Source organism: Anopheles cruzii, chromosome 2 (assembly GCF_943734635.1).
Source record: "Anopheles cruzii chromosome 2, idAnoCruzAS_RS32_06, whole genome shotgun sequence".
Taxonomy (NCBI): Eukaryota; Metazoa; Arthropoda; class Insecta; order Diptera; family Culicidae; genus Anopheles; species Anopheles cruzii.
In genome coordinates this window covers 50,207,372-50,230,822 of record NC_069144.1, presented here as the reverse complement: position 1 = coordinate 50,230,822, position 23,451 = coordinate 50,207,372, and the positions used below count along the sequence as shown (strand labels likewise).

Sequence of the window (23,451 nt, the reverse complement as noted above, 5' to 3'; positions counted from 1 at the left end):
ATTAAAAGGATTACTTCGTTAGCTCTCCTTTAATGTAAAATATGTGGTAGATGGTAGACAAACGAAAACTTGACTACCCCAGACACATTGTCGACCTTACGCTCCGAACATTGAATGAATATTCAAGCTCAAGCAGATGGAAAGGCTCAAAAGTCTAGGTGGAAAAGATAGACACATTTGCGCTTCTACAACAACCCTTTTGTAATGTTTTGTCGAATGTATGTTAAAATGCCGCTCACGAGTTCAATGGCAAAAAAGCGTTGGAATTGCTGTGAAATTGGATCGCCATTCTCCGAAACTGTGTTTCTGACTCACATGCGAACCCTTCCGTTGGGTCGAAATCGGAAGTAGACATGAATGAAAGGGGAAGTAAATTTTTGTACTTTGAGTCCTAAGGGTCACAACTAACACCGGATGCACCGTCCGGGCACCGTGGAACGAAACGGCAAAGTGTATTTTCATGTCGTAAAAACTATCGCGCTTGAGTGCTACTGGAAAATCATTAGGTATCCCTTCGATGTGAAATAGAGTAGAATTAAATTGTAGTGTCTTGTATTTTGTTCCACTGGCACGAAATGGCTCCTATTACCTCAACGCTTGTCCTTCCCATTTACGATCTACGCACTCACATTTTTCCACGTCCAAACAGGTTAGCCGAGCTGCTGTTACTAACCCAAGCAAATTGAACCGGAAGATGGCTTGACCTTTTTGAAGGACAGGATGGCTAATCGCAAGGAATTTGATTTTATGATGTCTGGGATGGCTAAAAAAATAAGCTACGATAAACCTCAATCTGCTGTTTAAGAGCCATGGCACTGTTCTTACAGAATTATGCTCTTTGACTCTTTGAACAGAATTACGTCTAGTTGTGACACTGAAAACCCAAATTCGGTTCGATTTTTCTTGTCAGCGCATCGATGAAAAAGATAATCTAATTTTCATAACTAATCTAACTCGTATCCTTCACATTAATGTATATAAAAGCGTTCGTATAAAAACTTGCTTTGTACACAATGCGAACCTCATTTTTGCTCAATTCTATAGACACTCTTACTTTTTTTCTTTATGAAATATTGCATTCGCTTCTTCGTCTCGGGACTGCAGACGGTCCGATAACATGCACTGTTCGTTCTATCAGGGGCATGGCTGAATGATAATTAAGATCGTATCACCGTAAACGTTTCCGACCAGCCCTGTCGGCTTGTCGTTTGCGTTGATAAGAACGCCTCGAACATAAGCATTTCAGTGTGCTGTGTGTTAATGGTATGTTATGGTAGATAGCTTATTCACCGATTCTTGCAAAACGATTTTGAATGGGCGCTCCGGATAGACGCCTTAGTGTAATTTCGCATAGGTTGAGTGCTGAAACCAATGATGGGGCCATTATGTTTTCATTTGAATTCAGTTCATTGCGCTCGACACTCAATGTCTGTCAAAAGTCATCTTTCGGTACAGCAGCTTCCAGTCGACAAGCGTAGAGACTTCATAATCGAAGTCACGTGGCCGGATAACAAAAAAAAAAAATAACATACTTTTGTGATAGGTCCCGACATTTGCAGCGCATATATGAAGTTCCCGGAATTTCGGTGTCAACATTCGTCCAATGAACCGTGCGTACTACAGTTGAATGAAACCACAAGGAAGTTTGTGTATAAATTACGAACACCTAAAAACGCACAATTGACGTTATAAAAAGTTGAACTAAAACAACAGACGACGAAGAATTTATTTTCATATGGTCAAAGTTTTGATATGCCCTTCAAAAGTTGAACCCTATCATTACCTTATTGGACAAAAGGTAGTAGAAATTTCATATCTGTCAAAAGCCAAACCACCGTGCTCATATTTTTTACAGTACAAATCGTAAATTTTTCAACTGCACACTGCCACTGACATGGAACACTCATTTTCAACCATAAATCTTAACGTGCGAAATGCCTTTGTTCGATATACTGAACTACTTTTCAGCGGATGAAATCCGCTTTCTATACGAAACAAAATGATAAAAAAGATCTTGCTGCTTTTAAAATGTAGACCAAATTTGAAAAGCTGTCTTGGAGTGGCTCAGAGTATTTCAAGATAGCATAAATAAATATAAAATAAGAATCTGAGAAATGGCAGAACAGAAAGAGTGATTCCAAAACGAGATGCATTTGAATGTTCTTTCATAGTCGGTAACAGAGAAAAATTCTAAACGGCACCGTATTCAAATATTTCAATTCTTTTATTTTCGTTTCCCAATCTCAAGCGACAAATAAAAAAGGGAGTCTATTGTTAACTTTAGTTTTTCGTACAGCAAAGCGTTGAGCAACGAACAGAATAAAGTACTCCGAGTAGAATCAAATGCAAAATGTGCCCGTTCTAGATTACGGTTCAATTTGGCAGTTGAAACGAGAGTAAAATGACGTACCTTTGTTAATTAAATTAATGGTTCTAATGTCGAGTTCTTCTGCCGGATAACTTTGCCATCTTTGCCGGATAACGGTAGAGGTGCCGAAAGAAGAAGAATGTTGAGTGCACGTTTCAAGAATAATAATAAGGTAATGGAGAACAACTTACCTTTTTCGCCTTAATTCCTGCTTTGTTCTAACTCCTATAAAGAAGACGTACGCGAAGGCAAAAAAAAAATTTCACTAAGAGCAGGTTGTTAATTGCTGACTTTAAGTATTCCAAGCATCGGTAGATTTATTAGGTTTAAGTTTCGACATTTATTGAAATCGATTCGCTGGGCACTTTTGCGTACTGTTAGCGTTCCACTGGAAATCGTATCAATCACTGTTGCGTTGCCTTTTTCTGGCCAGTTCTGTGCCTCAACCAAGGACCAAGGCCGTAGTTTGGTTGGGGTCGGTTTTTAGTTTTTATGACCCTCACAACTGCCCACACCAGTTCTTTTATGACTTTTGCCGACGATTTCATGGCGTTTAGTTTTAGGCTTGGGACATTTAAGCTGTAACAATCTACTACATAAGACTTTGAAAAGTCAAAGCGTTTTTTTGTTCCACTTGTCCATAAACTTCTTGACCTTCGGCCGCTTTAGTGGCGGTTGGAACACCACCGAACGAGTGAAACGCTTAGAAACGAAATCGGATTAGGTGTATATATATTTTTTCTCCGAAACGCACATAAAACGGTGGCTTTTGGCTTAAAATATTGAAATCAAACGCTTCGTCTAGCACGATGCAGAGTCTCGTCGTAGGGGAACCCGACCGGGGAAGCATAGGAACCAAATCTTTTACATGGCCCTGGTTTTCGTTCGCATTGTGTCATTTTATTACTTCCGCCGACTCCACCACCGGGCCCGGGTTTCCGTTATCCGGGTTTGTGGATGATGAAAGTAAATGTTATCATGACGATAACCACAGCAAAGGCGCCACAGTGTCTCGAGATTTATTTGTCTTTCGCCTCGAGGAAGGGACACGCTTCAATAGATCCTGTGCCCCAGCACAGTTCCCCTTGAACTCTGGTTGTCTATGGTCAATGTTTGAGGTTTGCGGTACATGCCTGCACGGCGATATTGGGTGGACCTTTTTGAGAAATTGTAAGACAGATTTATTCTAGGGTACTTTACTTGTTGATCTTATTGATCATTTTAATTGCTCCAGGCTTCTATAAAACGTTTCGCAAACAAAATTAACACACGACCAAAACTGGAAAACATTTATGCAGATGCAGCTCACTGACAAGACGGTTGTAGTACGAAGTATTTTGAGTAACTTTTCGAAGTACATACAGTAAGAGTAAAGGTAAGATTAAGTTTAGGTTATACAATGAACAAATGCACATAGCCGTTCTCCTATGAGCCTCAACGAGGCATAATTTCACGGCAGCACCAATGGACTAATCAATTATCGCCCTACAGTAGCTGTTTGCAGGCCTCCGTCCGACATGTTGCAATATGGCGGGGGACAAGCACATAAATTTACAATTCAACGACGTCAACACTGCGTCAAGCGTCATTTCATTTCGACGTCCATATTAACGTGTAATTGTTTACGACAGCTTAGGGAATTATTATTATGTTGGGGAAAGCGTACGGCGCACGTCGGGATGGGAAGCTGACCCGCGTGAAAGGTGGTCGACAAGAACACCTGAAATGCGCGCAACATCTTACACACCAACCAACGAAGCTTTACACGTATATGCCACAAGTTGCGGTGGATCTAATCAGGCGAGGCGCCGGTAGTCGGCAGCACAAGAGGTCGGTTTTTGTGGCAAACGAATTCATATTCGTACCCAAACCCGGGCGGCTTTGTGTCAAAGGAGTACCTCGGTGCGGTTTCGCCGTCGCCACTATATTCATGTTATGTTTGACGTTTTTTATGCGCACCGTGCTCTCAGCGAAGCAATAAGTTCTGGTTTACCGAAACGGGATCTGGCTTTCGAAACATTAAACATATTGCACATTTCTTTATGCGACATCTGAGGGTAGAATAAACTTACTGGTGGCATCCTTACCGGTGGCAGCACAGCACAAGACGGCTCTCACATTCGCCGGTTGAAGGGATCATTATGACCTGTGCATCTTTATTTCCGTCGTGCTTTGGGGCTTTTTCTCGATTAGGTACAACGTGGGCCACAGGTTACGATGAAGACGCATTTCCTGGTGGTTTTTTTGCATATTTAGTAACGTGATTTATTTATTTTTTCTTGATCTTAGTTTTCTCCGACTAAACCGTAGTAACTGTATTACTGATTTAACTTGAAGACCTGCAATGTTCTCCATCACGTGGGGCGCTTGTATTGAGCTTGTTCGGTTGTAGGATGTTGAAGCTTTCCCTTATTGTTGACGTTGTTCGTTTAGTGTTCAATTGTTGCTCTATCGCTGATTGGTAATCCGTTCTCCATTTTTGGTGTATTGTAGTTGCCGGTAGTTGTTTTTCCCGTTCGGTTTACAGTGTGGCAAACAAAACGAGAAGAACAGAATACAATGAATATTTCATAAACAAAATGTACAACAGTCGTCGTCAAAAGTCTCGTTCAAATTCGCTCTGGGACCTTCTTTCGACTTTTTTTCAAGGCAAAACTATTACAACATCAACCCGGTTGGTTCGTTCGTTCTCGAATGTTGAACGCCAATTGTCACGCCATGCTCACAGCGATAGCAACAACTTGTGTGTCCGTAGCCCGCAAAGTAAAGTGACTAATTAATAAGCTCCAGTGGAAGTATCGAAAGGTAGAGACCGCAGGCTAGCATAAAATTCAAACCATTTTCTTTTGGTCGTTCCCCGTAGGCCATTTCAATTAGAAAACAACCGGAGAGAAATGGCACTTTGAGTTGGCCACCGTTCTCTGCCGTTGCCGGGTGCCATACAGACACCTTTTTGTGCTGTTGATGGAAGGAACAGCGGGAGAAACATCCCCCTCACATCACACGAAACTGCTCGAAAAGTGGTAAAATACCCTCGGCCCTTCCTTCGCCGCCCACCTACCTTGCAAAAAGAGGCAATTGATGGTTCTTTAACACCTGGCAAACGCCTTTCAAGGCCTTCCGAAGCGCTTTTCCGTGGCCCTGTGCGCTAAGCTGTTTGGATGATTTTGGCTCGCAGCAGAATAATTACTTCCGGCTACTTTCACGACGAAACATAAATATGGCTTTGAGTTTGACAAACTTTTCGAGTGGCGGCGGCGATGCCGGTGGGAAAAGGAACATAATTTAAAAAAAGGAGACAATTTCGTACGTGTCAAGGACAGCACGTTTTTATTGACTGGATCGTCGGGGGACAATCATCCCCCATAAAGTTCGCTGGCAGCTTAAGAATAAAAACACAATTTTAATCACTTAATCGGGTTCACTCAACGTAAAGTGGGCGAGCACAAAGCTTTTGTAAAAGCTATTATTATTATGAAAACAAAAAACTGACTGAAAATCAATGAATTTTCGAAGGGTCAGCTGCCGAATGCCGTTTTTGTCGCACAATGACCAGTTGCTGCTGCTGGGTAACTGGTTCATGCTCTCGCCACGCGGTCGCTCTCATTTTCCCCGAGAGCTTCTCGCAGTATTCGGTGAGTGAAGAGTTCACCCATCAGTATCCTTCAATAGCGCGTTAAATCGAAGGGAAGAACCTCGCTAAACGTAATTTGAGTTGGGTCGTTTCGGAATGTGTACAGCGCAAACGTGGTTCCGGTGCGGCTATGCGCCACGTTTCTTTTTTTGTTTTTCACATAATCCTTTTAAAAGCAAAAGCACCTTCACGAGAAAGCACCAAATCGTGCCATAAAATTGCTTCTTTGCTTCTTTAGGGCAAGTTCACACCTCGCACCGTTAAATCGCTTTCGATGCCCAATCGATTGTTCTATCTTCCGCCAAGACAGTTTGGCAATATGGGAATGGCTGGAATATCCCGACGTGGATGTGGATGACACCGGAATTAGTTTGGAATTTCGAACGGTATGCGAAAGGCGGATGGAAAGAGGAACCAACACGGCATATTTCTAAAATGAAATAATTTCGGTGGTGGCGAAAAAATGCGTTAAGAATGCGTTGGAAGCTTCAATAGAGTTAGCAGTCTTCGATTGTGATCGTATCTGGTTTCGGAACAGACGACTCTTTAAGCCTTCGTTCGCCGTACGGGACAAGGCGGTTAGTAGATGGGAAAGATTAAAGGTGACTAGGAATGTAGATAAATCTAGTTCATTGGTTTTCTCGTAAATCAACCCAGTTTTCTTGGTAGGCAGGAAGTTATTGAAATATTTGAATGGGATTAGATTGCAATATAAATGCCCAATTAACGCTTAAAACGTGCTAGAAACTATGACCTAAGGGCTCTTATTCTGACTGATCAATTCCCATTACCTAAATGGTACGTAAGTGTGGGACTATTGCAAACTGAACATTATCCATTCCCTAACATGTGTGAATGAAATGGCACAAAAGTGAAACACATATGTTTAGATTGCCTTTGCAGCGCAAATGCACATCCCACACTTCGCAAACAACGGAACACATACTTATTAGGTCTTGGGAACGGCAATTTGGATCCTATATTCGGAACCCACGACGCCAGATTCAATTTTGCAAATGAAGTATCAACCAGTCGCCGCGAACGGCATGACGGGTTTTTTCCGTGCGAAAAGCGAGGAACGAGGAAGACCCAAAAGTAGTAAGCAATTTTCGTTTCTATTTGGCTTTCTTCTCCTGTCAACGCCAGACACGGTTCTTAATTGAGGCCTGAGAATGGCGCCAGGTTCAATTTATCTCTCTGCAATAAGTAATTTGCGTACCATTCCAATTTCCATCGCAATTATACCATTTCGCTCGGCTTGGCGCGGCCAATTGTGAATGTGTTGTTTATTACACTGCTACGGTGTGGCACACACACCCACACGCGGTGACTACTGTTTTTAATGTTGTGTACAATATCGATCGATTATTATTGGCAAAGTGTGTAAGGTTGCTGAAATTATACACGTGATTCGTGGCTGACGTGCTTTTTTCGGCCACGCAGCACCCGCAGTATAGAACCCAGAAAAAGTGGTATCAATATTTTCTGTGATGTTGCGCCGGCCGAAGCAAATTGTCAGGACAGTTTTGCGTCCGTGTGATTTAGGGGGCTACGCTCAACAGGCTGGAATAACGTGCACTGTTTGCCAGCTCTGGGAAACGCCACTTACCGCATGAACGCAGCGTTCGGACGCAGCAACTATTTGCTCATCTGTTTCACCTCACACGAGGCCTGACCGGCCGAGGTGCAATGGAGTATGAAATTGTTTCTGGGCGGCCCTCGTTCAGTGTCTTGACGAAGACGAATGGAAGGCGAAAGCATATCGGCGCGATGTGCTAGTGTTTCTAAATGTTTTCGGTTGAGAGAATGTTTGAATTTGGGTTGATGTTTTGCCGTCTGTTTCACCGATATCGAACTCCTGCGAAAGCCTTCCGCCCGACATATTGATCCGTAACAAAGCTCCAGTGACCGCGGGAAGAAGAACAGGAATTTGAACAAAAACCTCCACTCTTCCGCCGCAATCTGAAGTACCATTTAAACTTTCATAAGGGTCCGCCTTTTGCGCCGTTCGGCTCGGCCAAGACGAACAGTGTGCCACACTCAAGTGTTTGCCGCTCCGGGTGTATCTTCCCAGCGAAACTAGTTCCAAGACCTACTCGTTGGAAGCCCCTTCTTGCCATGCTTTATTGCATTTTCGCAATGATTTTCGTGAACAGGTAAATATTGGGATATTAATGTTGTTAGCACGTTGGCAGCCCGACCGTTTACCTGGGTATCGACGGAAAACTCAACATCGGCGATGCGATGGCACTGTGAAGTGTACTCGAGAGTTTGGATTTTTGCTAGAAAACATAATGCATTTCTCAATAAATTACTAGTTACTTTTTTGCCGTCAAACAAACATTCGAATCTTATCTCAAAACAATGATGGTTTTTATTACAAATCACATTTTCACCGAATGTTGTCCAGGAAAACATGCCTGGACAACATTCGGTGAAAATGTGAATTGTAATAAAAACCATCAAGTTCTCAAACGAATTTCCAAATTACTAAACTTTTTAGAAAATTCACTCCTTTTTATGGGAATCGAATCTAACAAACTCGACGTAACAATCCTTTACAGTATAATTTAGTTGACAGCTTTACTTGGAGGTGTTGGGTTGCGCGTTATTAAAATAATCAATTAAGTAAAGCTGCTTAGCCCCAACTGTGCACCACACTTCACCATGATTGATTGATCCGGGTTCTAAACCATTTATTTTTTGGGTGAAAGGCCGCGAAACACGCCGAATACCACCAGCACACAACGTTACGGTGTAACGCAAAAAACGTCGAAAGTTTCGCAGGGATCTTTAAACGGATGTAAATGAAATCACGTCTAATAGAGTAAAGCTGTTGGCATTCCAGTAGAGAAAGAAAATCCGATAAATTCTTAATACCACCACCAATGCGCCCAACACAGCGCGTTTACAAGCACGACTGGTCAACAGTCGGACTTTTCGCCCGTTGGTTTCCCTTTTTGTAGTCCGAAAATTTGTTTCAAAAGGCGAAAAGACTTCATGTCGGCTGAATAAACACAAATCAGTCCTTGAAGGCTCAAATCTTTGTGCCTTGAATGGAAGACTTACGGGTAGGTTCGGGGCAGGCTTTGGCTCTCCCGATTGTAACACTAAACAGTTGACCAAGTACGATGCTAGAGTGCGAATATTTCTCCATTAAAACATATTAATAGAGTGACTATTTTAGAGAAACACATTTAATTTAGTAAATGTTGTAAAAATCATACTAATTGTAATGAAAACATAACGTGAAAAGGCAGCTTTTTTGGTAAATTCAATAACCAGATTTTAGTGTTTTTTTGCAGCAATACTGCGAGCAAGACATTGCTCAGCACAAGGTTAAAATGCGCAACCCTCTAAGCGTATACTCCAAGCACAAAAACTAGGACTTGTGGCTAAGAATCAGCATAACTGTTTCAAATGAATGTAAAAAACACCCTTGAGTTGTGCACTCAAATGTGTTTTGTGTGCCATGGTTTTAAATGGTTACATCTTTCCGTTGCTCGAAACTGCGCTGGTAGACAAACTACCGCTGCTCAAGCACTAATCTCGAGCATTTGGTCGCCAATGAGTTGAAGGGCCCTTGGGCAGGAGACTGAAGAATAAAAACTGGGCATGTTGATTCGACCGTGTGCGATCCTGCCATGTGTCACAGTAAAATGTTGCACTCGAGCACACGAAACCAACTGCTAGGGATGTCTGCCAGTATTTGCACGTTTTTTTCCGAAGATTGTTACGAATACGAAAATTTGCTTTTGGCATTTTTGTAAAGACTTCAGTACATGATGTTAAGCTTACATTTTCCATATGGATTGAACATTTTGCTCTACGAATTCTTTTGGTGGTTGTAGTATCAATTTATATATTTATAATTGTCATGAATAATAATCAGGCATCGCTTAGAGGCATTCTCAATCAGGTGATTTCTCTCGATTTAATCGTTTGATAAGAAGCGGTGCTGAATTGCTTTGAAGTGATGAACAAAGGTTACACTTATACTGGACTAGTATTAGTTAGCGAAGTGGCAGTGAAGAGGTTTATTGAAATAAGCTCACCAATCGCTCGAATGGGAGGTATTTGCATTGATGAAAAAAAACCGTTTTCCAATTTTCCAATTTTCCACGACACCTTCCCGAAGCTCCATGCACGGGTTGAAGTGCTAAACTAGCGTGGCTTGAAGTGTTGATTGATATATTCCATCAAGCAGCGCCGGGAACACGTCATCTTGACGCATAGTGAAAATGGTGGCGACAGTCTGCTGTTGTGCTTCTTAATATGATTACCAGCAAATCTGCCGACACTTCGATGGGGCTCGCTGGTGACTCTTTCGAACGGCACGAGTAGCTTGCGTAACCTGGTCGATATCAACGGGGAGGTCTTTCAGTGCGCGTGGGCTAAGGTTGCTGAATGAAAGGTTTGCAGGATTCATTATTAAACATTGTACTCTAAATTAAATTACAATACCGATACTGTCCAAACCGAACGAACATTTTGAGTCTTGTACGGAGAGCCAAACATGTGCAACTTGAGTACAAATTATTGTGTCAGCCAATGTTCGAACTTGAAACACTTTTTTGAACACATAAAGTTATTATATCATTTAAGTCATTTCAACCGAGTTACGTACAACGATCAATGAACGAGTTTATTCGTTGTCAATTGTGATTCTTTTCCACTAGGCGTTAATTCGTTTTTCGGTTCGATGTGAAAAAGTCAGAAATCGAAGTTAAACATTGCGCAGTAGTGCGCCATGGTAAAGGATCGTAGGATCGACCAACGGCACAAGGGTAGCATCTACTTTGTCAAATACATCAAAACTTATCTCGGGTGTCAACTCGATGTATAGTACCAATTTCCCAGTTCGTAGCGTTACGCCGAAATGGAAATTTAACAATCACCAAAATTCATCGCCGGACCCCGACAAGAGCAATAGGTTTCGCTCGGTGGGACACAACGGACGAACGGATCGGTTCGGATTGCATTGTAAAAAGTAGATAAGAGTTTCCGACTTTCCGTTGCCTGTACCGATGCTTCTGCCGTCCCCGTTGAACCGTGACGCAATACTTTCTGGTAAGCGTGAATAGGCTGCCGGAGTGCGCAGGACACGTGTAAGAAAAAACGCTCATAACGTGATGTAAACGACTGCAAAAAAACGAAGGACTTTTTTCCATGGACAATATTTTATTTTTATTTCAAAATTCACCGACTATCTCAGGTGTGAGACTGTGAGGTGTGGTTTGATCTGAAAGTGTACCATATTTCAGTCAAACATTTTGATGAATGTAAATTGTGCTACATTCGACGCCAGATTTGTTGCAGCATCATCAGCATTCTATAGTTTATGATGGGTGTGTTTGCCAGTATCTGTTCTGTTCGTATTCGCGTTGCAAAAAAGGTATGGTGACTTTCCGTGGAGTCTGTAGCAAAAAAATAAATCATTCGTCTATTCCTCTCTACGTTCAGCTTGGACGGAATTCGCCAAAATTTGTAGCTTGCATAGCATGGCCCACGGTCAAGGTGATGAAGCCATTGAATCAGAAAATTGAAATTTCAATTCGAATGCAAATGGTTCCGATTGAAACTATTTTTAACTAGAGCGTTACTGCGACGAATAGCCTGAGCAGCTGAAGGGCTGAAGTTAGAGGACATTTGTTACTGGAGCACTCGAATATGAAAGTTGAGGAAGGTAATCCTTTTTGAACTGCATTCTAGCACACTCATGGAATAAAAATTCAAACTAAATTAAACGCCGTCGTAACTGTGCATTGAAATATTTTTGTGTTAATCCTCAGAAATGAAAAAAACGGATTTTGAAAACACTGCACCTTTCTATCAACCACATGACAAACTTCTTGTTTGAAGAAAAAGTTATGTTCCGAAGTTCCGCTTTGAACCCTTTACTGGGTGGCTCACGCGCGAATTGAGCTCAACCCGACTGAATTGGTGTACGGATCACAAAACTTTGGAGTTTTGCTTGCAAACCCTTTCAGTTTACAGTACCGTTTGCCTCTGCTCTTGACCACGTTTATCAACATTTTAAAGTCATGTGTGCTTTAAGTACCGAAAGTCCATCGTTTATTATATTTGCGTACATTTCATTCGTATGAAATCCACTTGGCGGAGGATTGCAGTGTACACTCTTTAAGTTATATTGCCGCTTCAAAGAGGTCGAACGTGCTTAGCGTGGCACTCGAAACGGAACTGCCTCGGTCTTGTTAAATTATGCGAACACTCTCTGTTTATACGTTCGTTCCTATTTCGGAAATGGATACTGTGAATCCGAAATCGTGTTGCCTCTTGATCCGACCGATCGTAAACTTTTGATGGTTAAGGACACTCTCTGGGAGGCTTCATTTTACGCCCTTACACACCATGTGAGAGTTAGAGCTGAGCTGAGAGAGGTGACACTTTAAAGTTAACTGTATTTCGGTTTGTTTCTGTTTCATATGCAAACACACGGTGTACTCGTTTTCTGTTGCGTTTGATTATGTGATAAAGACGGTTTTTAAAATGTCTACATCGATCATGTTGCTTTATTCTACAATGCTAAAGTACATTGGAAATAAACTTTGGGATTGATAAATAAATTCCTCGATACATTGCGAGAAGTACACTGGTCATAGACTAGTTTTTGCGCACAAAACAAAACCGTATTACTCAAATTTTTGGACAACCATCGCTTTTATTTCCTTTCCAGTTTGCTCATGTGCTATCCATTTTGACAGCTATCCCTCAGAATTGAGCTCAAATTATGGAAAGATCAAACGCTCATCCTTTCGGCCATGAGTGACAGTTGTGAAGGGTAAGTCCATATAGTACACTTGCTTCGTTATACAAATAAACAAAAAAGACTTGAATTCAATCGCCAGCATTTCGTTTCACTTTATTGTGTTGAAGGTGTTTGCAGTTTGACAGACCTATCGCTGCATTTTTCAACATTTTAGATGCTACGTTCTTTCTCTGAGGAATAAATATTTCGGACGACATTCAAATATATTCAAATATGTGTAGTTCATTTCGAAATGCATTATGTATTATGTATGAATAACGTATTTATCTTAGTTGTACTATTGTTGTAATATTAATTGCCGTTATTAAGGGTAATTGTAGGTAAACACGTTATTGAATGTTATGCTTCAATACTCAAAGCGAAATTTCGCCATGAATTTCCATCAAACATTCAACTGCGGGAAAGATATAAATAGCATTTGATGGTGGACTTGGGCTGAATTTTCAAACAAATCGAGTACCTAGGAGCGATTCTAAGAAACATTCCAGCAAAGAGCATTCAGAATCACTATCTTAAAAACCGTTTCCTACCATCGAACGCTTTTCGTTCCTGGTAATAAAAGGAATTTTGTTTCACTTCCTAGAAACTATAGAACATAATAACGAAACATGAAGCAAAATTAAATTTAATCAATTGTAGTATCAAGGAACTTATTATCGACCGTATTGTGGAGTTGCGCAAGACAAACACAAAGCTCATCCAAATAAAGGTGTCCTATCCAATCTTTCTTCATTCATTCATTCAAACGATCTTTATTCATTGTTGAACATTTCAAAAATAAACTACGACGATATTATTTTATTAAGCCTACGCCTACAGCTCTTGCCACATTCACACATATTTTCCAGAAGGGTACATTTCTCAACATCCAAAGTGCACCCGTACCCGTATCTGAAAAGTTGAAAAATTTCGATCACTTGGAGCACCATGACCCAACTTTTGCCTTCATGCTTCCGCAGGCGGCATGCCTGTTGACGGGGCATTACAATCTTTCTCTATCATACCCTTTTCCCTCGTTCCAAAAACCACGAATCAACTCAGCGCAGGAATGTAACAATGGGTAACATCGAATACCAACGGTTGGATGCTCGGTAAAATACGTGGATATTAGCGAAAAATGAATGAATGTGAAAGAAATCATTCTTCGTCTAATGTTCTCCTTTGAAGAATGTTGGCGAAACTCGTGATATGGAAATTGTTGTTTCTACGCTTTTCGGTTGGTCTTATCGTGCATGTCGTTTTATCTTCACTGAGAACAACGTGTGGAACGGCTACGAGCGCAGAATGTGTAATTTTGTGTGTGATTTGACTTGCGTCCAACAATCAAGCTAGACGGCTAACGATTCTTCCGGACAAACACAACGGTGCACATAATGCTTTCGGGATTTGGGAAGGATTTAAGATCTTAGCCTTGAGCCTCGCAGGTGTAGCTTGATTTACTTTGTTTCACTGCGAAATGTTTTTTTTGAAAAATACGTTAGCAATTGAGTTTGTTGTCGAATTTGTGCTGAAAATCCTTGTAATTTTCAGTGTAAATCGTGAAAACTTCAGGAGCACAAACAATAAAATTGCGAAAGGTAGTCGGTGTAAGCTATCCACAACAATTTGTTTTTTTCTATAAAACAAGAATATTGAATCTATTTCCACCGACTGCTCAAAACTGTGCTTCCATAGGGTAAGCAAATAGGCACAGTGTGATTGGAGGCATGTAAACTTTAAATAATAAAGATCACGCTGCGAACGATTCCAGAGGTTTCTATTGTGTGTGAATCGTTTTTCATGGTTTGCATTCAATTTATCTGCGCTATTTACACAAATCACCGGGCATACAAACCTAACTAACGAACTAAACTAACGAATCTTTAAGTCTGTCTGGTTTTACAAAGGTGACGGAAACGCTCGGGTTGGTTCTGGGTTAAGCAGTGATTAAAAAAAAAGAGAAGTAATCAGGGGTCGGACGAAAGAAAACCGAATTCTTCTATTACTTGGACATATTTCATCTAAAAATCAATCAACTGCCTCTCACTCACTGGCCTGATCGTTTCATTCAAATTCATTTTCCTTCAGTTACTACGTGATTGATTTTTCTGATTCACAAAACAGTGCAGCGAATCTTTACAAAGGACACACTTTTTGTGCGTGGAAAACCGCTACAAGCACCGACTTTGGAATTCTTCGTCGAAATTCAAAATACATCGATTTCTTCATAATTCTGTGCAGAACGATATGACGCTTCATAACTGTTGCCGTTGAACGAACGAACGTAAAAAAACGTAAAATGGTTTTGTCGGCAAAGTTAAAGTCGTGAAGCGGTGCCCACATTTTTGTGCAAATATTTTCACCAGTGTTAGAACTCTTTTCCTTCCGCTAAAATGATCATAAGAGTTTTGGATAATTTAGAAGTTAACTAATTCCATGTTCAGATCAAAGCTTTTAAATTGCTCAAATTATTGTTGAAAGTAAGCCTAAATATTTATAAAAAAGCTTGTTGCACGAAGCTTGTTTTAGTAACTGGAACGAACTCGAAATATTGATCAATTTCAGAGTTTAGTGGGGATAGTTTAAAAAACATTTTGCCCAGATTGAAGCGGCATATGCTACGAAACGGTTGATCAAATAGTACAGTTGATGCTCATCAAATACGTTAACCAGAGCTTTGATGTGGCTCGGGCGCGTTCAAACACTTCAGGGTTGAGTTTTCCAATCGGACAAAAAAAACGAAGCACCATCACCCGTTTCGGCAGCCATTACTGGCAGTAGCAAAAAAGGGAGGGAACAGACCATAACCAAGCACATCACTTCATGTTTTGCCTACCGAAACCGGACATCTATTTGATGTACGCCGAGTAATTGAGATGGTCGCCACACTGTCGCCTTCCGGATCGTTTCTAGTGTCATGTTGACAACAGTTGCTCTGATTGTTCCACATATCGCTCGGTGGCTCGGTGTAACGTGGCGCTCCTCGCCAAAGGTTTGGTCGCCAATCAAGTGCTACGCCCTATTGGTTCATGCGCTTATTGCTGGCGCAATTGCTCGTCGCATGTGACGACGACGACGACGACGGCTCCGGAACGATGTTTTCAACGTTGTATCTTACTCGACCATCTGAAGGCTCGTAAACTCTGCTCGCGCTTCGCCGATAAATAGAAATGTGCCCGTCGAGGGAATGATAAATAAAATATTTTTAGTGTAAATGTTTCCTCCCGATTGCGCACCGGACGTTTTCCGGATGCTCCGCTGCCCGACAACAGGCAGTCGATAAATTTATTGTCATACGGGAATCGATTTGTTACATATCGGTCAGGTTTTTGATTTCGTTCTCGATTCTTTTCCTTCGCCAGGCGACGGTTGATTTTGTTCCAAGAAGTCGGGGAAACTTTTTCACCGTTGTGGCTTCGTTCATGATACATTGACGGCAGCAAATATTTTAAGCACGGTGTGCCTCCCCGGGGAGAGCCATCGACGAAGCAAAGTTTTGGCAAAGACAAATCGATCAATATAGGAGTATAAAAAGAGTGATACATAAAAGCATGCGTCTCCAGCCTAGGTTGGAGGTCTGCGCCTCGCAATCCTCGCACTGTCTGGGCGTTTTATGACTTGCAATTCGATCATAACCTGAAACAAACCCACAGCAACACGCTCAATTTAATAACGAAGCGTGGCGCAACAGCTTGAAGCGTAAATGTTGACAATCCTGCCCGTTAATCGTGCCAACGGCGCAATAAGTAATTTGAATTCATCATCAGTTGCTGTCGAAAAATACAATTAATGCCAAAGTGTCATTAATTTGACAATTCAATGAGGCTCGCGCTACTAGAACCCCTACGGGACGGAACGAAAATATTCCATGTCGTATAATGCAAATAGGGCAATTGTGGTAATTTTATTGCAATAGCTATCGAAGACATAGTCAATGGCGTTTCCCTAACAGAATAAAATAAATCCCAATATGCAATGCAGGATAGTAGAACTATGAGAGTCAAAAAGGCCCTCAATTTTAAATGCACATCCTCCTTGATTTTAGGGCTTTTTTGAGCTTCGTATTTATAGCATGGTGTAAGGTAGAATAGTAAAATGTAAATAGAAAAAGGCATTCCCTTATTAGAAAAGCTATCGTTTGGTCTTGAAGTGAAAAATTCAATTCGCTGGCACCACAGCATTCCTTCAGCACAGGGTTCTACCTAAAACAATCCCGCTCAACATAATATTCATGAGAGTTTGTTGTTTTTTTCCAAATCATCACGGCAATGGTACCTTTCCCTACCGAACGCTTCAGAAATCTTTTAAACAAAATTACGAAAAGGGGAATCCAAATAAACAGAATTACACTCCTGCGTGTATCCTCAGCGCTCGTTTACTTTTGCTCTAACGGTGGTGATTTGGAACATTCATCATCATTAACTAGCCAAACTTTGCCGAGACATGACCTTGCCACCTTGCCACCTATGGAAACCAAGGCTACAAGATTAATGGCGGTCGGAGTGAAACTCTGGAAACAGTGATTTTTCTGGTTTCGCTCCTTTTCAAGCAAACCCATCGTGCTCATCACAAACTCCTTCATACACACATACACACACACACACACGCATCAATCCGGCCCACAGTTGAGTTGGAAGCTCTTTTTCGAGAGATTCCTGCATGCTTGCTACACTTTGGCGACATAATACCACACCGAAGACATGTGATAACGAACCAAACTGCTCCTAGCAACCGTGAACCCGACACTAACCGAACCGGAGTCGGTGCCGAACGTAAACTGTTACAATATTTTCGCACACTTAGGAGCGAGCGTCACACGTATCTCCCGGCTCCTGGTGACGCTCTGTACACAATGAGAGTTTATTTCGTCCTTGGTCCTTCTGCGAACGCGGGCCGACAAGGCTCGCGCTCTCGGGGTTTGTCTTATTAAAGCAAGGTTGCAGAGTAATGTGCCAAGCGCCAAGGATATGCTCCAGCAATCGTCAAAGAAACAGAACCGATCCTGGAGGTGTCCCGGCGGAAAAAATATGCAACAACTTTTTGCTTTTAGTGTTCCTTTCGGAGTTGAAAACATAAACGATGTAAATATTGAACGATGAGAATATTGAAATATAAAAATATGAAAACACTAAGGATCAAATTAAAGATCCCTATCGAGTTGAAACAATTTGAAAAGGGAGACAAAAAGAGGGAGAAGGGAGAACAAGGGAGAAGCTACACTGTGTGTTAGAGACATTTTATATACACACATAGAGAAATTGTTTTACTTAAAAATATAAATTGAAACATGAAAGAGAAAAGTGTAACACGAGGTCAACAGTTTGCTTTCTTTAATGAAAAACGAAATGAAAAAAAAAGTGATAAATGATCGTAGGGTTAACAAACTTTTTTTTGTTCTTTCGTCGTGCCCCGTACGTGTACCTTCTAATAACTAGCGATTGAACTAATCTATTAAATGGTGGTTATTGGAGAAAGGCTGGCGATAAATCAATGTCATTTTAAAAATATGATCAACCCAACGCATCGTACGATTTCCGCGTTTTTCGAGAGCAGTGCACGTAGGGGGTTGCGTGGAGGAGTTCTTTTACATACTATTTTTTATTTAAAAATGTGCTGGCTCAGGACGCCAATTTGGTGTTATTGTAGGTATTTTACTCCTAGCCATAAATCACTCATGATATCATTTCAGCTGATTGAATTGATTGGGTCCGATCCAGTTTGGATTTGCTAAGCGATGATCTGCTGCTGTTGATTTTAAAATGTGCAATTAGTATTTCTTTTATTCAACGATCTGAGAAAATATTTATCATTTGCAGCAGTTTATTATTTTCTTTAATTTCCAAATGTTTGACTAGGCTTTGAAGACTAGGGATTGAATAGGACGTTTGAATAAATTAACAATAAACCAATGAAATGATCAATAACTCAATAAATTTACTCAACAATTGTATTTCTAGAATCCTTTTGAATTAGTTTGAACAACTCGTTTCTTTTGAAACGTTTGTTTAACTATTTTATACTATCTTTTTGATTTTGAAGTATACCCTATTCCGATTAAACTTGATGCGGATTCTATTTTTGAGTAATATCATGTTTGTAGCTTCCAATGATGTTTTACAATGCACGTTTCACGGTGAGTTGATAGATTCTGGTGGGTTTTTTGTAAGCCCATTTTAAAACGAAGTCTTCTCTGGTAAGCGGAAACTTTAATCAGTCTAAAGAAGGTCGGCCTCTTTAATCGATGGTTGAAACTGTCTTACCTTTTGCGATGGGATACAAGCAACGCGATTTCAGGAAAAACCAATCCCACTTGCATTAAATAGGTGCACAACACTAAAACCGGAAATTGTCCCTAATTGTCGCAATAAACTTGATTTACAGCTTCCGCTATTTTAGCTTGCGTCCCGAACACGGTACAATTTGTCGTGACAATGTGCGTCACTAGCGGGAGCCGAAAAACGGACGCAACCGTTCAAAACTGGAATACACCGAAAAAGAAAGGGAAATAAATGGTAATCGTTGATGTTGATGGTGACTGGAACGACCAGTCTGGTCTCTGTCGGCTGAGATAGTAATTAATGGATGTCGTTTATTCCATTCATTCAACAGCCATAACTCATGTTGAAAGTGGGCGTAAAAACACCCCTATCGATTGATTTCAATTACAATCAAATTGGCCAAATTCAACTCATATCATAATAACTTGGCTTCCAGGATGGCGTAGTTACTGTGCGAATGAATCGCTACGAAATAAGGCACCATCGATCATCGATTGTACAGTCTTTAGAATCACAAAGAACTTGAAACTGCTTTTACCACCTACTTGGACGCTGTGAATGGAATATTTGACGGCATACCGCAAGATTCGTTTAATGGAAAATGCAAACACAAGGCAATACCGGTATCATCTAAAATGCTGGCTTGATTCCTTCGAGAACTTATCTGTTTGCCTTGGTCACTGGCATAAAAATGTGGCTGACCTGGGATCCATGCTGAGAAAAGGCGCTTTGCGGATTTGTACGAAGTGATCTCATCGTTGGTATTTAATTTCTGAGCCTCAATTCACAATCACAATTGCATTCTTGCCATGCCGTTCCATTCGGTTAGCCAGCTGTTCTGATGTAATTCACCACAGGAACTTGTGAATCCAATCAGTGTCGAACGAAGCCTTTGCGTGACTCCCTAGACGGACTTCACCGCACGATGATAAACCTGGCCACTGAAACCAGTCGGACGCTCTGGCTGCACAGCAAGCGCCGTTTTTGGTTTGTCTATCGAAGCAGATCAATCCTGTGCCAAAGGTCTCCGTTAGCTCGTTTTAGGATATGTCCCCTGTCACGAAGCTGGTGTTGTGTAGCATACGCATCCGAGGATGGGCATGCTGTGACCGTAGTCAGAGATAACCACCTGGATTCCGATTGGCACTCCGCCTCGTTGGTCCAATCGCATGGATATACTTATCAAAACAGAACACTTCTTCCATCCACAGCACAGAAACATCCTGCCGAATGGTGACGTGTTCTTGGCAGGGAATGGTACACTTTAGCGTACACCGACTGCCTGCTGCCTACCAGTTTACCGTAACCGGCCAGCACGGCGAGTAACTTGGTGTCCAACTTGAAAATGTGCCCTCATTAGATATCCACAATGAGACCAATGGTCCAATTAGACCGCTTCTCGAAATCTAAATCGACCGCTCGAAATCAGAGTCTGCTGCACGTTGTACTTAACGACCACAGGGCATGCCGTCACCAGCACGATCTTCACTAATCGAACCAAACTCGTCGGGAACGACGTTACGTAAAACAAGGCAATCTGGTATTTGGGCCGCCCCTATTGCGGTTAGAACCAGAGAAACCGCAACCGGACCACAAACCATCTTGGACGATGTACTTTGGTGTGAGAGTCTGCCATCGTACCGGTGAGACCTTTTTGTGCTTCAGCGGAGGTAAAATAACGGTTGAGGTTCAACTTTTTGATTGATCTCAAACCGGTAACGGGTGGTCGATGGTGAAAGCGAGCGTCAAAGATAATCGGTACTAAGTGATACTCTACGGTGTTTATAATACGAGCAAGTATTCGCCACTTGTGGATGCCCTCTTAGAACGGAGACTTTGCGGGGTTTAAATAGTTATTAAGCCGCCACTAGCAATTAGAACAAGATGAGTTATCAATAGGAGTTGAATAAATGGATCAAAACTGCTATCGGTATGCTAATAATCTTATGTACTGGTACATGGCAGAAAAGTTAATTAGTCTACGATTGTTTGTTACAATTTTTTATCAAACTCTTATAGCCCATCGCAAACGCTACCTATTTTACTACAGATGTATCCTACCAAACGCTTCCCAAGCCACCCAAAACGCTTCCCGAAGCGTTTGAAAAACTCACCCAGCACCCCAGCAGTGACGTCAGCACAGATAAAAAAACAGTCGAAGGGCCGGAAGGGCGTTGGTAGTATTTTCGCATGGCGCTGGCGCTGAGGCATCGTTCGAATAGTTTGAGTGCCCCTTCTACTGCGTTCAAGTTCTGGCTATTGGGGGCTAGTAGTCGTGCGAATTCCGATCACCCTTTTCCCTTAACAAGGGGCTGAACTTTGTAGGGGGTGTTGGTCCTTCCGAGAAATTAAATGTTGCCGAATGGAGCACCTGCCTCGGTAAAACAAAATGGGCCATCCCCAGCCACGTGCTTTCGTTTATACTATCTTTCCGAAAATACGAGTCCAGAGCAAACACTGGCCTAACTAGAAACCGTCCCAAGGCAGCAACTGTATGAACGGGTGAACGACCTTCAACCTCTTCTTTCTCTTTTCCCATTTTCTAGCCACTAAACGTTTATTTTGCCAAATATGAATTGTTTGTTTCGCAAATAAGATACCATTCACGTTTCGGGTCATGTTTGCATGCTTTACATTATCTGACTGTGGTAGGAATGCTTCAAGTTCCTATTCAGCCCGTCATTCCATGTTATTAAATTGCCGTCTCGAGATGCCGCTCAAACCCTGAAAGCAGTAGCTTCGGAATGGGCGGAAATGGTGAATCAAGTTAGATAGGTTTCCCCGTGGTTCAACATTGTCCTGCCCTACGTGGCAGTGTATAAAGCATTCGCTTCCCGTATAAAACCAAATATTAAAAACCCCTACAACAGAAATACCCGTAACATTATACATTTTGAAAGGAAATAGGAGATAGTCGGACAGATTGGTGGAATTCCAAAGGCTAGGCTTACGTAGGGAATTGCAATTCCGGCAATTCCACAGGCTTATGTAGTTTCGAATTTGAAAATTCATCCAAGAAAAACTTCGTACATTAAAAAAGCATTCGCGCTGTGTGTGGCTGTTTATATTTATTTTTACAGTTAACGAATAACGGAGAGAATAGCGCCCTACACAGGGAACATAGGGATTCAATTTTCTTGCTTTTGTCCCCCAGATGGTTGAGTGACAGCTTAGTTCACACCACTAATTGAATACATGGATTCTCAAATGAGTTTAACGTAGTCTTCTTCAGCTGATTGCTTCTATCGTCACCGGTGAGCATTGCAATCACGGAATTAACAACCATTGGAAAACACTATTCTGCTTGCCGTAGACGCGCGAGACGGGCGGTCAGTTCATCCTGTTCCATCGAGATCTGTGACGCAGAACCGATTGATACGTTCGATGGTCCGGAAGGTAGTTCCATATTCAGCTCGAGCCTGCAAACAATGATACTTGGTAAAAGTGAGAGTTCTTCGCTACAACCAAAAGCCACTAGCGCATACCCTGCTTCATCCGCAACTCTTTGCATAAGCGATTCGACGTCATCCTGTGGAACCGACGTGGTCGTTGTTTGCGACATGGTGTTTTCCATGTACGAACTCTGAACATCCAGGTCCTCAAACTGTGACTCGAACTTGTCCATCAGACCAGAGATTTTTTCCAAGTTCATACCTTTCATCGCTGCGTCCATCGCCTTCACTACGCCAGCCATCGAGTTAGTTACGTTGCGCGTGGTGAGAGCGGTCTGGACACGGCTGGCTACGGCATCAACCCGAGCACTCATCCGCAGATAGTTGAGCGATTGATTCTTCTGTCGAATGGCATTCTCGGCGTGGATTCGCGCGACCTCGGTGTTGCCCTTTTGGATCGCCTTCTTGGTCTTCAGAATTTCCGCTTTCTCTTCCTTCTCACACTTCTTGGCGTTCCGTTCAAGGTCCTTCACTGCAAATTTCAAATTAAACATATGTTCTACGCAGAAAAGGCAGAGTTAAGGAAATGATCGAGAACGCAAGCGAAAGCCGATACACGGCAAATTAATGTGACTAATGGGCATGCTTGGGCAAGCTTCTTTGAAAAGGATGCTTTCCATCGCCGAGATCGACATGTCGTTCCCCGTTTCGGACGGTTTCGTCACACTTTTAACACAAAATGAACAACTTCTAAAGACCACTTGATTTCGCACCAATCTGGGCCAAACTAGCGAAGACCACTGATCGGCAAATAATTAGTAAATTACAGAAATTTGTTCCGAGTTAAAGGAAAGATGACTCAGTTTCGAATGTTTTCAATGCCTTTGTTTACAGCAACGACATTGACATTGACAGCTCGCAGTCGGCGCGGGATCAATTCCGAAAAACGACCCTGAAGGGCGAGTTGTTTTGAAACGTCAGTTGCTACATCGTAGCACTTCACAAAACAA

The 23,451-nt window shown here is 41.8% G+C and overlaps 1 protein-coding gene across 1 annotated transcript; it reads right to left on the bottom strand.

Annotated features, from left to right (window-relative positions):
• Positions 1 to 22,111: 22,111 nt before the first annotated feature.
• LOC128278038 (charged multivesicular body protein 1B2) lies at positions 22,112 to 23,312 on the bottom strand. Its single transcript, XM_053016674.1, has 3 exons — positions 23,115 to 23,312; positions 22,535 to 23,000; positions 22,112 to 22,468 (listed from the first exon to the last, which is right to left on the bottom strand). Exons 1-3 carry the CDS (start codon positions 23,134 to 23,136, stop codon positions 22,345 to 22,347), a joined length of 612 nt encoding a protein of 203 aa, XP_052872634.1. The 5' UTR covers positions 23,137 to 23,312; the 3' UTR covers positions 22,112 to 22,344.
• Positions 23,313 to 23,451: the final 139 nt, after the last annotated feature.